The sequence below is a fragment of the Bufo bufo genome, chromosome 9, assembly GCF_905171765.1.
Source record: "Bufo bufo chromosome 9, aBufBuf1.1, whole genome shotgun sequence".
Taxonomy (NCBI): domain Eukaryota; kingdom Metazoa; phylum Chordata; class Amphibia; order Anura; family Bufonidae; genus Bufo; species Bufo bufo.
The window spans coordinates 3205581-3219404 of record NC_053397.1 but is presented as its reverse complement, the minus strand read 5'-3'; the positions used below and the strand labels follow the sequence as shown (position 1 = coordinate 3219404).

Sequence of the window (13824 nt, the reverse complement as noted above, 5' to 3'; positions counted from 1 at the left end):
CGGGGAAGCCATTGCATATGACAGTCGGTCACCCCTAGTAGAGATACGAGGACCCTGACAGCTCAGTGATACGTCCAGGACATCCTGACACCACATGTGGTCCTCTCATGGCAGAGCTGACAACTGCTGGTGTGATGATCGGGGGAGCCATCACATACGACAGTCGTCACCCCTAGTAGAGATACGAGGACACTGACAGCTCAGTGATATCTGCAGGACATCCTTCCACCACGTGTTGCTCTCATGGCAGGGCTGACAGCTCATCACTGGATTCAGCCGCAGATTTCACTCTACAATGAATGAGATAGTACCATTTCTGCAGAACGTGCTGCGGGTTAGAACATCCCAGTTTTCCTCTAATCCACATTTGAGAAGAAATCGGCAACGTGTGAGCACTCCCCGAGGACTGGCGGCTACTGCGACCCTCCACAGGTTCACAGCTACATGAGCTGTTGGGGCCCGCTCTGCTGCAGGTCCGAGATCCCGGCCTAAAACACAGCTGAAATGAGCGGGGCACGGCAGGATTGGCGCATCACTCACATTGCGTCCAGAGAACAGTGTGCACCCCTGGCCTCAGTAAGTAAATGTGGAGGAGAGCAGGCATACACTGGGCGTGCACCTCCTGCTGTATACCGCACTGCATGCTGACGGGTTCCCGTACGAGGGACAATATCAAACACTCCTCCTCCAGGCTCCCACCCATAGCAACATCATAGACATGTGAACGCCCAGTGTATGGGGGGCTTCTACAGGGCAGACCCCCACTCCTCACTTTTGTCCAGGATAATGCTTATCAGAAAAACTGGCTTTGCTGCCCATAGCATTCTTTTAAAACCCAGCTTTCACAGCGGCCAATCAGTGCCCAGCTTTCACAGCAGCCAATCAGAGCCCAGCTTTCACAGCAGCCAATCAGAGCCCAGCTTTCACAGCAGCCAATCAGAGCCCAGCTTTCACAGCAGCCAATCAGTGCCCAGCTTTCACAGCAGCCAGTCAGAGCTCAGCTTTCACAGCAGCCTATCAGTGCCCAGCTTTCACAGCAGCCAGTCAGAGCCCAGCTTTCATATGAGCCAATCAGAGCCCAGCTTTCACAGGAGCCAATCAGAGCCCAGCTTTCACAGCGGCCAATCAGTGCCCAGCTTTCACAGCAGCCAGTCAGAGCCCAGCTTTCACAGCAGCCAGTCAGAGCCCAGCTTTCACAGCGGCCAATCAGTGCCCATCTTTCACAGCAGCCAGTCAGAGCCCAGCTTTCATATGAGCCAATCAGAGCCCAGCTTTCACAGCAGCCAATCAGAGCCCAGCTTTCTTAGCAGCCAGCCAGAGCCCAGCTTTCATAGGAGCCAATCAGAGCCCAGCTTTCACAGCAGCCAGTCAGAGCCCAGCTTTTTTTAGCAGCCAGTCAGATCCCAGCTTTCTTAGCAGTCAGTCAGAGCCCAGCTTTCACAGTAGCCAATCAGAGCTCAGCTTTCTTAGCAGCCAGTCAGAGCCCAGCTTTCTTAGCAGCCAGAGACCAGCTTTCATAGGAGCCAATCAGAGCTCAGCTTTCATAGGAGTGTCACCGCCAGTTCTCTGAGAAGATCTGGCAGACGTTCTTCTCTACCTCTTGCATGAGGTTCTTTGTTTTGGTTTCACTTTGTCATCTCCTTTCCTTCTCTCAGCTGTAACCTATTTAGACTAATTGTCTCCCTTTATATTCCCTCCCATACTGCCTCACTTTGCGGTTTATACTTCTTCCTGGATGAGGTGTTCACTGCTGGATGCTCCTACTGCTGATTCCTCAGATAAGTCCTTTTCCTTTATTTGTGTTTCCTTACTGGCTTGATTCTAGATGACTCTGACTCCGTCCTTTTAAGTGCAGGGAGCCGGTGGTCGTGTCCTCTCACTATTATAGGGTTTTCAGGTGTCACACAGTATTAGTTACGTGGGTATGCAATCATCTACCGTAAAGACCTTTGCATGGGCATAGCAGTCAGGGAGAGCTCTAGGGGTTTTATAGGGCTCACCCATATGCTCCTTAGTTTGTGATCAAGCCAGTCGGATGTTTATTTATATGTTCCAGCTTTCTGCATCACCCCCCGTGACATTATAAACCGCCATAACCGTCTTAAGCATGGATCCGGTTTCAGCCTTGATTGACCACATGCAGGGTCTTTCACTGGAGGTAGCAGATCTCCGTAAAACTGTTTCAGGTGACTGGTTCTGCTGGCATTCATGGAGTTTGTTCCGAGCCTAAGATCTCGCTCCCGGATACGTTCTCCGGGGGTAGTGAGAATTTTGTTTGCTTTAGAGAGGCTTGCAAACTCCATTTTCGCCTACTTCCCCATTCCTCTGGTGATGAGGAGCAGAGGGTGAGGATCATCATCTCGCTGCTCAGGGATAACGCTCAGTCTTGGGCCTTTTCGCTGCGGGTCGGAGCACGGCCCCTCCGATCGGTGGATGAATTTTTTGTAGCCCTGGGGCAGATATATGATGACCCGGATCGTATTGCTCTGGCTGAGTCTAGACTACGTCTGTTATGCCAGGGTAAACAGTCCGCAGAGATATATTGTTCTGAATTTCGGAGATGGGCAGCTGATACTGGTTGGAATGATGCTGCACTTCGAAGTCAATTTTGCCATGGTCTTTCGGAAAGATTGAAAGATGCATTTGCTTTTCATGAGAGACCAGCCTCGTTAGAATCTGCCATGTCTCTAGCTGTTCGTATTGACAGGCGTCTTAGAGAGAGAGAGAGAGACTACTCCTTCCTGTCATATTCAGTCCAAGGACAGTGGGGCGGTCTCATTCAGTGTGCAGGGGTCTCAGTCTCTCTCAATCCCCTCTGAGGAGGAGGCCATGCAGCTGGGTTTGCTTGCCTCTGATAGAGGATTCAGCTCTCAGAGGAGGGTTTGTTTCTGTTGTGGGGGTATAAATCATTTGGCTAAGGTTTGCCCCTCTAGGAGATTCAGGCAGTTTTCTGAGGGTAATAAAAGAAAAACTAAAAGAAAAAAATCCCTCTAAAAACTTTCCATTGGCTTCTATTGGCAAGGTTGTTGCTTGTAGTTCCCGTTTTCTCCTACTTACCAGGGTGGCGCTAGAGAGCAAGAACATTGTTTGTGAGATTTTTGTGGATAGTGGAGCAGCTGTCAATCTCATTGATAATTAATTTGCTATAACGCATGGTTTCCAGGTGTGCACTTTGGAAAAGGACATACCTGTTTTTGCTATCGATTCCTCTCCACTTTCTCAAAGATCGTTAAAGGGCATAGTTCACAATATCCGTTTGACTGTGGGTGACACTCATGTTGAGGATATGTCATGTTTCGTCCTTAGCGGTTTGCCTACTCCTCTAGTGTTGGGACTACCCTGGCTCACTAAACATAACCCCACCATTGATTGGCAGGCAAGGCAAATAAATGGTTGGAGTGAGTTTTGCAGAGAGAATTGCCTCACGGCGTCTCTTTCAGAGGTTTCTACTAAGACTGTACCACCTTTCCTCTCTGAATTTTCGGATGTCTTCTCTGAGAGTGGTGTTCAGGAATTGCCCCCTCACCAGGAGTACGACTGCCCTATTAAAGGGAGTCTGTCACCACATTTCAGCATATTAGACCGATCAAATAGGGTTATATGATCCACCCAGAACTTAAAAACTGTACCTTTGTTGTAGAAAACGGACTTTTCTTTTAGCCGAAAATGAACTTATAAGGTTATGTTAATGAGCCCTCTCAAGTGCCCAGGGCGGTCTCTCAATCCTCCGAGCCCCAGGCAGCACCTCCTAAACGGCTCATAACCCCGCCCTCCGTGTGCCTCTGCCCGCCCGTTTACTCCCCTCCCCTTTTCCACTGCGGCTGTGCGGTCCAAATCGTAGCGGGCGCATGCGCAGTAGGTATCGCGATGCCCTGCCAGGAGCGGGCATTGCATTGCGCATGCGCCCGCTACGATTTGGACCGCACAGCCGCAGTGGAAAAAGACAGGGGAGGGGAGTAAACGGGCGGGCAGAGGCGCACGGAGGGCGGGGTTATGAACCGTTGAGGAGGTGCTGCCTGGGGCTCGGAGGATTGAGAGACCGCCCTGGGCACTTGAGAAGGCTCATTAACATAACCTTATAAGTTCATTTTCGGCTAAAAGAAAAGTCCGTTTTCTACAACAAAGGTACAGTTTTTAAGTTCTGGGTGGATCATATAACCCTATTTGATCGGTCTAATATGCTCAAATGTGGTGACAGACTCCCTTTAAACCACTCACTGATACGACTAAAAAGGGGGTAGATTTTTCCTCCTGGTCGGTAGATGCGCTTAAGGCCTTTTCTAGTATCAAAGAGAGTTTTCCTTCCGCTCCCATTTTGGTACAACCTGATGTCTCTCTACCTTTTATTGTTGAGGTGGACACTTCTGAGGCGGGTGCGGTCTTATCTCAGGGTCCATCTCCTGCCAAATGGTGACCGTGTGCCTTTTTCTCGAGGAAACTCTCCTCCGCAGAGAGAAATTACGATGTGGGAGATAGGGAGTTGTTGGCCATCAAATTAGCTTTTGAGGAATGGCGCCATTGGTTAGAGGGAGCCAGACACCCTATTACCGTGTTTACCAACCATAAGAATCTGGCCTACTCGGAATCGGCCAAGCGTCTGAACCCAAGACAGGCCAGATGGTCTTTATTCTTTTCTAGATTTAATTTTGTTGTCACGTTCTGCCCTGGGGTTAAAAATGTGAAGGCGGATGCCCTGTCACGTTGTTTTCCGGGAGGGGGGAACTTTGAAGACCCGGGGCCCATTTTGGCTGAAGGTGTGGTCGTCTCTGCTCTTTATCCTGATTTGGAGGCAGAGGTGCAGGCAGCCCAGGCAGAGGTTCCTGATCTTTGTCCTCCTGGGAGGTTGTTTGTGCCTCTCGCTTTACGACAAGGTTTTTAAGGAGCACCACGATACTGTCCTTGCTGGGCACCCGGGGAGTAGAGCCACAGTGGATCTCATTGCTCGGAGATTCTGGTGGCCGGCTCTTCGTAAGACGGTTGAGGGTTTTGTGGCAGCCTGCGAGACCTGCGCTCGTGCCAAGGTCCCTCATTCACGGCCATCGGGTCCTCTCCTCCCGTTACCCATTCCTTCCCGTCCTTGGACGCATCTGTCCATGGACTTCATTACGGACCTGCATCGTTCCTCGGGGAAGACTGTGATTCTGGTAGTAGTGGACCGTTTTAGCAAAATGGCGCATTTCATTCCCTTTCCTGGGTTACCCAATGCTAAAACGCTGGCGTAAGCATTTGTTGATCACATTGTCAAATTGCATGCCATTCCTTCAGACATTGTTGCTGATAGGGGCACGCAGTTTGTTTCCAGATTCTGGAAGGCTTTCTGTTCTCGCTTGGGGGTTCGGTTGTCGTTCTCTTCTGCTTTTCACTCGCAGTCGAATGGTCAGACCGAACGCGTCAATCAGAATCTGGAGACATATCTGCGCTGTTTTGTGGAAGAGAATCAGGATTGGTGTTCTTTTTTGTCCCTTGCTGAGTTTGCTTTAAATAACAGTCGCCAGGAGTCCTCTGATAAGTCACCATTTTTTGGTGCATATGGGTTTCATCCGCAGTTTGGGACACTCTCTGGAGAGGGGTCTTCTGGTTTACCTGATGAGGAGAGATTTTCCTTGTCTTTGTCATTTATTTGGCAAAAGATTTAGGGTAATCTGAAGAGGATGAGTGAGAGATATAAGCGTGTGGCGGATAAGAGACGTGTGTCTGGTCCGGACCTGAATGTGGGTGATCTGGTGTGGTTGTCTACAAAGAATATCAAACTGAAGGTTCCCTCCTGGAAGTTGAGTCCTAAGTTTATTGGGCCTTACAAGATCTTGTCCGTCATCAATCCCGTTGCCTTCCGTCTTGATCTTCCTCAGACTTGGAAGATCCAAAATGTTTTTCACCAGTCCCTATTAAAACCTTATGTCCAACCCACTGTACCCTCCTCTTTGCCTCCTCCTCCGATTGTTGTTGATGGTAATCTTGAATTTCAGGTCTCTAGGATTGTGGATTCTCGCATTATCCGCGGTTCTCTCCAGTACCTCGTTCATTGGGAGGGTTATGGTCCTGAGGAGAGGATGTGGGTCCCAGTGGCGGACATTAAGGCCACTTGTCTCATCAGGGCTTTCCATAGGTCTCATCCTGAGAAGGTGGGCTCTGAGTGTCCGGATTCCACCCGTAGAGGGAGGGGTACTGTCACAACCAGATCTCTGAGAAGGTCTGTTAGACGTTCTTCTCTACCTCTTGCATGAGGTTCTTTGTTTTGGTTTCACTTTGTCATCTCCTTTCCTTCTCCCAGCTGTCACCTATTTACACTAATTGTCTCCCTTTATATTCCCTCCCATACTGCCTCACTTTGCGGTTTATACTTCTTTCTGGATGAGTTGTTCACTGCTGGAGGCTCCTACTGCTGATTCCTCAGATAAGTCATTTTCCTTTTTTTGTGTTTCCTTACTGGCTTGATTCTAGGTGACCCTGCGTCCGTCCGTATTAATTGCAGGGAGCCGGTGGTCGTGTCCCCTCACTATTATAGGGTTTTCAGGTGTCACACAGTATAAGGTATGTGGACATGCAATCGTCTACCATAAAGACCTTTGCATGGGCATAGCAGTCAGGGAGAGCTCTAGGGGTTTTATAGGGCTCACCCATATGCTCCTTAGTTTGTGATCAAGTCAGTCGGATGTTTATTTATAAGTTCCAGCTTTCTGCAACACCTTCCGTGACAAGGAGCCAGTCAGAGCTCAGCTTTCATAGGAGCCAGTCAGAGCTCAGCTTTCATAGGAGCCAGTCAGAGCCCAGCTTTCACAGCAGCCAGTCAGAGCCCAGCTTTCACAGCAGCCAGTCAGAGCTCAGCTTTCACAGCAGCCAGTCAGAGCCCAGCTTTCACAGCAGCCAGTCAGAGCCCAGCTTTCACAGCAGCCAGTCAGAGCCCAGCTTTCACAGGAGCCAGTCAGAGCCCAGCTTTCACAGCAGTCAGAGCCCAGCTTTCACAGCAGCCAGTCAGAGCTCAGCTTTCACAGCAGCCAGTCAGAGCTCAGCTTTCACAGCAGCCAGTCAGAGCCCAGCTTTCACAGCAGCCAGTCAGAGCTCAGCTTTCTTAGCAGCCAATCAGAGCCCAGCTTTCACAGCAGCCAGTCAGAGCCCAGCTTTCACAGCAGCCAGTCAGAGCCCAGCACTCCTGCTGCTGCGCACCATAAAGACCAGCGCGGGCAGCAGGAAGTACACCTTCCCCTCGGTGCTTACACCAGTATCTCTGCCCCCCTGGGCAGCTGCCACTGACCCGGGGGCTGCTCTGCAGTGGCCCTTGGTAACTACCCTAGTAAAGACCAGGTAGTTACACAGTGGGTCCACACATGCTTGGATAACACTCAGCTTTCACAGCAGCCAATCAGAGCTCAGCTTTCATTTTACCAGAGAATGAGGCCTCCTGTCTCCTCTTGGGGTGGCCGTGTCTTATTTCAGACAGAATTGCGCTGCCGGCGGCTGGTGTCCGCACTGGATCATCCACAGAGACGTCCTTGGACCTTCCCGCTCCAGCAGAAGCCATGGACTGTGTGGAGGGAGGGCAGACTCGGGCGGCGGTCCCGGGATCACTCGCCGCCTGCCATGTAGGCATCTCTCTATTCCAGTCACACCCAGAGCTGCACTCACTACTCTGCTAGTCTCAGAACACAGCACGGTACGAGGTGGGGTCACTGCAGCTCTGGCTGTGACTGGAGAATAGGACATGATATAACTGTAGACCTGTGACGAGCATAAGTAGCCTGACGTGAAATGACGGTGGCGCTGCTGCTTTCATGTTCAGATCTTGTTATATGAATTACAATGACAGATCCTGCGACACGGGACGAGCCGTGTACAGACAACATGGCCGCCAGCGGCTGCTCGGAGAACATGTGAGGAGCGGCGCTGCACCCGCGTAATTCAGTGTTCATTATAAAGTCTGTGCATTCAGGAGAAACACGCTGTGCGGGGCCGGCGCTGGACGCCATCTTCTTTGGTCACGATCAGTAGGTGGGGGAGCTCAGGATGAACAGCTTCTCCTCCTCCTTGCGGATCCAGCGCAGGAGACGGGAGACACCGGTCACAGCTGAAGACTTCGTCACTAAGGGGCTGAAACAGACGTAGAGCTCAAAAGCCTCGGTGACCTGCAGAGCGCGAGAAGCGGGAGGGGCGTCATCACACACACTGCTCAAATCAGGACTCTAGGAAAGCTGGGTGGGAGGGGTCATGGCGGCTATAGGGGCCAGTGGCCCCGTCCAGGCTCTATGTTAGCACTCCTCTCCATTCCAAGATCTCTGCTTGCTGTCAAAGGTTTACAGCTACAGTGCATCAGCGCTCTCCCCTGCACAAGTCAGACAACTTCCAGATGTAAACTACAATGTTCACATTTATTGACAGCAAGCAGAGGTTTTGAATATGGTTAGAAACTGCCCCAAAGTCTATTAGAAAGCTGCAGAAGTAGGATGAGGCTTTATTGGCAGTTGACTGAAGGGGCCCTTCATGCAGGGCCTTTCTGCTACTCACCCAGGCCACGGTGTTCTCCTGGGGCCCCATGTGGTAGATGCTTGTGAGCGGGTGTGCGCTGCAGTGTGCCCGGCCGTGCAGATACTGGTACAGCGACACCAGGCGCTTCTCTTCTCCCTCCGTGTTGTAAGGAGCGGCCATCGCCGGACTGTGGAGACATCACATGATCATCAGGAAACGCCACGTGTTTACAGAGAAGACAACCCCGGAGGAGGGGCAGCAGGATCAGAGCGACCACAAGATGCCCTCTTCCATTCCCGCCATCTCTGTGCCCATCCCTCCTGCTGCTGCCCCTCATCCATTCCCGCCATCTCTGTGCCCATCCCTCCTCCTGCCACTCACCCATTCCCGCCATCTCTGTGCCCATCCCTCCTCCTGCCACTCACCCATTCCCGCCATCTGTGCCCATCCCTCCTCCTGCCCCTCACCCATTCCCGCCATCTCTGTGCCCATCCCTCCTCCTGCTGCCCCTCACCCATCCCCGCCATCTCTGTGCCCATCCCTCCTCCTGCCACTCACCCATTCCCGCCATCTCTGTGCCCATCCCTCCTCCTGCCCCTCATCCATTCCCGCCATCTCTGTGCCCATCCCTCCTCCTGCCCCTCACCCATCCCCGCCATCTCTGTGCCCATCCCTCCTCCTGCCCCTCACCCATTCCCGCCATCTCTGTGCCCATCCCTCCTCCTGCTGCCCCTCACCCATCCCGCCATCTCTGTGCCCATCTCTCCTGCTGCTGCCCCTCATCCATTCCCGCCATCTCTGTGCCCATCCCTCCTCCTGCCCCTCACCCATCCCCGCCATCTCTGTGCCCATCCCTCCTCCTGCCCCTCACCCATACCCGCCATCTCTGTGCCCACCTTCAGCACAGGATCTGGGGCTACGGGAGCAGTGGCCTCAGATCTTCTGGGCCTCATTTTTGGGCTGTGCACGACGCCGAGGGATATTTATCATGTTTCAGGCCACGTTTGCGCCATATTTTGCGGCTTTTCACAGCCGGCGTACATTTCAATTTCTGGAGATGCCAAATTTTATTGCCCCGTTGTGTCTCACTCTCTGCTTGCTGTCACTGAACTAAAACGTTCATTGCTTACATCCAGAGGACCTAGTCCTGCTCACACTGCTGTCCAACAGTCTCCTGCATTCCAGCCTGGATACAACTGTAACAAACCCTCTGCTGTGAGTCGGACTTAGTCACAGGTTTTCTGTTAATAACAATGAATGTTCGCAGCAAGCAGAGGTGGTGAGTTTAGAACGTCTCATCAGGCTCTCACACAAGCGGTGGCAACGCCAACCTCCGCCCGCTTCTCCCGCTCACCTGGTGAAGAGTCCAGAGCTCTTGGACTTGTACAGGAAATGTCTCAGTTCTGGGATGCCAGCTTGTGCCACGTCATAGGGAACGGCCCACAGAGCCTCCATCAGTGGCGCCCACGTCCCTCGCTTCTCCAGCCGCTCCATTATCTTCCTCTTGCAGTTGGACACAGTGAAGAAGTCCTCACGGTCGGTGGCCACCATCAGTAGGAGCAGCTCGGGCTGGTGGCTCAGGTACGAGATGTGGGTATGGAAGAAGCCGGACGGGTTGAACTTCGGGAGACATACGGGCGTCCAGGCCTCGCCCTCCCGGAAGGAGCTGGACGAGGTCACCAGGTTGAAGAGCAGGTGGATGTCGATGGGGTGCAGATACTGGTCCTTTCTCCTGACCAGAGTGACCAGCTGCTGCCTGGACATCAGGATGGAGAAGACCAAGCTCTTGGCCTTGGCCTGCTGGAGACAGTACGTGGCAGCGTCCCGCAGTCCTGGGGTTAGAGGCAGAACGCGGACGGCGGCCAGGAGGAAGCTGGGGTCAGAGTCCATGGAGTCCAGCAGGTTGTCAGTGATGCGCTCTGAGCCGGTGAGTAGTCGCCTCAGGTCGTAGCTGGGCCGCTGCTGGAAGAGGTGGTGGAGCTGAGCCCCGGTGACCAGGCTGACGATCTGGTAGTAGACGTACCGCAGCTCCTGCGCAATCTCCTGCTCCGACTGCCGGGTGTGCGACACGGAGACCAGCACCAGCGGGGAGCGCCGCACAAATACCACCGTGTAGCCGTCTGCCAGAGGAAGGGAGAGATCATGGAGACACTTACACTGGGGGGGTGTCAGGGTTTAACCAGGCACAGGGGCCCGGACAGAGGACTGGGGGGGTGTCAGGGTTTAATCAGGCACAGGGGCCCGGACAGAGGACTGGGGGGTGTCAGGGTTTAATCAGGCACAGGGGCCCGGACAGAGGACTGGGGGGGTGTCAGGGTTTAATCAGGCACAGGGGCCCGGACAGAGGACTGGGGGGGTGTCAGGGTTTAACCAGGCACAGGGGCCCGGACAGAGGACTGGGGGGGTGTCAGGGTTTAATCAGGCACAGGGGCCCAGACAGAGGACTGGGGGGGTGTCAGGGTTTAATCAGGCACAGGGGCCCGGACAGAGGACTGGGGGGGTGTCAGGGTTTAATCAGGCACAGGGGCCCGGACAGTGGACTGGGGGGGTGTCAGGGTTTAATCAGGCACAGGGGCCCAGACAGAGGACTGGGGGGGTGTCAGGGTTTAATCAGGCACAGGGGCCCAGACAGAGGACTGGGGGGGTGTCAGGGTTTAACCAGGCACAGGGGCCCGGACAGAGGACTGGGGGGGTGTCAGGGTTTAATCAGGCACAGGGGCCCAGACAGAGGACTGGGGGGGTGTCAGGGTTTAATCAGGCACAGGGGCCCGGACAGTGGACTGGGGGGGTGTCAGGGTTTAATCAGGCACAGGGGCCCAGACAGAGGACTGGGGGGGTGTCAGGGTTTAATCAGGCACAGGGGCCCGGACAGAGGACTGGGGGGGTGTCAGGGTTTAATCAGGCACAGGGGCCCGGACAGAGGACTGGGGGGGTGTCAGGGTTTAATCAAGCACAGGGGCCCAGACAGAGGACTGGGGGGGTGTCAGGGTTTAATCAGGCACAGAGGCCCGGACAGAGGACTGGGGGGGTGTCAGGGTTTAATCAGGCACAGGGGCCCAGACAGAGGACTGGGGGGGTGTCAGGGTTTAATCAGGCACAGGGGCCCGGACAGAGGATTGGGGGGGTGTCAGGGTTTAATCAGGGGCCCGGACAGAGGAGTGGGGGGTGTCAGGTTATAATCAGGGGCCCGGACAGAGGAGTGGGGGGTGTCAGGTTATAATCAGGGGCCCGGACAGAGGAGTGGGGGGTGTCAGGTTATAATCAGGGGCCCGGACAGAGGAGTGGGGGGTGTCAGGTTATAATCAGGCACAGGGGCCCAGACAGAGGACTGGGGGGGTGTCAGGGTTTAATCAGGCACAGGGGCCCAGACAGAGGACTGGGGGGTGTCAGGGTTTAATCAGGCACAGGGGCCCGGACAGTGGACTGGGGGGGTGTCAGGGTTTAATCAGGCACAGGGGCCCGGACAGTGGACTGGGGGGGTGTCAGGGTTTAATCAGGCACAGGGGCCCAGACAGAGGACTGGGGGGGTGTCAGGGTTTAATCAGGCACAGGGGCCCGGACAGTGGACTGGGGGGGTGTCAGGGTTTAATCAGGCACAGGGGCCCGGACAGAGGACTGGGGGGGTGTCAGGGTTTAATCAGGCACAGGGGCCCAGACAGAGGACTGGGGGGGTGTCAGGGTTTAATCAGGCACAGGGGCCCGGACAGAGGACTGGGGGGGTGTCAGGGTTTAATCAGGCACAGGGGCCCGGACAGAGGACTGGGGGGGTGTCAGGGTTTAATCAGGCACAGGGGCCCGGACAGAGGACTGGGGGGGTGTCAGGGTATAATCAGGGGCCCGGACAGAGGAGTGGGGGGTGTCAGGTTATAATCAGGGGCCCGGACAGAGGAGTGGGGGGTGTCAGGTTATAATCAGGGGCCCGGACAGAGGAGTGGGGGGTGTCAGGTTATAATCAGGCACAGGGGCCCAGACAGAGGACTGGGGGGGTGTCAGGGTTTAATCAGGCACAGGGGCCCAGACAGAGGACTGGGGGGGTGTCAGGGTTTAATCAGGCACAGGGGCCCGGACAGAGGACTGGGGGTGTCAGGGTTTAATCAGGGGCCCAGACAGAGGACTGGGGGGTGTCTGGGTATAATCAGGGGCCCGGACAGAGGAGTGGGGGGTGTCAGGTTATAATCAGGGGCCCGGACAGAGGAGTGGGGGGTGTCAGGTTATAATCAGGGGCCCGGACAGAGGAGTGGGGGGTGTCGGGGTATAATCAGGGGCCCGGACAGAGGATGCCACCCAGCTTTCCCAGATGCAGATATCAGTCGGAGGAGTGCGGTACCTGCATGGATCGACCGGATGGCGTTTTTTTCCGTCTCCAGAAAGGACACAAGCGCCATCATGACTCCGGCGGTGCTGGACAGCGCCTCCTCTGAGCGGTAGCGAGAATACACTGGCTTCCCCGCCTCGCTCAGCACAAACACGTGCTTCTGCTGCTGGTACCAGTCGTCCAGCGGCCCTTCCTCCTCCTCCTGCGGCGGCGCGGGGTCCGCACACTCCGGGGTCACCTCCTGCTCGTCGCTGTGGGTGGAGCTTACACTCAGCTGAGTGCTGAGCTTACTGAAGTCCTGAGTGATCTCCTCCATGTTCTCACCCTGGGGCCCGGGGCCCTCCACTTCTCCAGTCAGGTCCTCGTATGACTGAGCGCGGACAAACATGGCTTCATCCTGACTGGCCCCTGCGGAGAGAAGCAGAAGCGTCAGAGAGCCCAAGAGGCAGGGCCTGGGCTGCAGAGCTGACACTCACCGGGCTCCGTCCCCTGGGTCAGCGCGGGGCTCTCACACCGGTCGCGTCCTTCTTCTACGGACAGAGCTGAAGCCGCCGTCTCGCCGTTATCCACATCTGACGCCATGAGCGCTGTGTGAACGAGGTAGGACAACAACTCCCAGCGTGCCCCGAGCCTCACCTGACTGCGCGCTCCACCGGAGGTCAGAGCCTTCACCGGCGCATTCTGGGGGTTGTAGAAGAAACCAGTCCTAGGGAGAGGTCACAGGGTCACTACAAGCCCCAGCAGAACCTCAGGCCTTGTCCTGCTTTGTGGAAGGCCGGCTGGGACTTGTGGTACCACAACTGCTTGACACAGACCTATCCCCCTAGATTCACCTCAGAGACCCCCATATGACGTCAGGGCCAGACTATAAAGCGTGCGTCACACCTTGATCCTCGCAAAAGCGCACTATAACTCCCAGCATGCCGCGCGCGGCCTTCACCCGCTTCCCGAGCTCCTCATTTCCGCAGAGACTACACTTCCCGGCATCGCCCGCTCCTCCGAGCTCTTTGGCTGCTGGGATTTGTAGTTCACATCACGATATTGCCGCA

General features: G+C 54.9%; 1 protein-coding gene and 1 long non-coding RNA gene across 5 annotated transcripts in view; one reads left to right on the top strand and one right to left on the bottom strand.

Annotated features, from left to right (window-relative positions):
• The window catches only part of MST1R (macrophage stimulating 1 receptor), a 57340-nt gene extending 43521 nt beyond the window's left edge, over positions 1-13819 (bottom strand). Inside the window, exons 1-5 of the mRNA XM_040406905.1 lie at positions 13661-13819; positions 13252-13362; positions 12788-13183; positions 9815-10580; positions 8500-8647 (exon numbers count right to left, since the gene is read on the bottom strand). Of these exons, the coding sequence (XP_040262839.1) occupies positions 8500-8647; positions 9815-10580; positions 12788-13183; positions 13252-13362; positions 13661-13697 (1458 nt within the window). The 5' untranslated portion in view covers positions 13698-13819. The remainder of the gene's footprint in view (positions 1-8499; positions 8648-9814; positions 10581-12787; positions 13184-13251; positions 13363-13660) is intronic.
• LOC120978649 lies at positions 11586-12794 on the top strand. Of its 4 annotated transcripts, none has more exons than XR_005774150.1 (3): positions 11586-11755; positions 12283-12364; positions 12502-12794. It is a non-coding gene; the product is annotated as an uncharacterized LOC120978649 (long non-coding RNA). The 4 variants fall into 4 exon arrangements; XR_005774149.1 differs by having other exon boundaries at positions 12454-12794; XR_005774151.1 differs by having other exon boundaries at positions 12283-12405; positions 12548-12794.
• Positions 13820-13824: the final 5 nt, after the last annotated feature.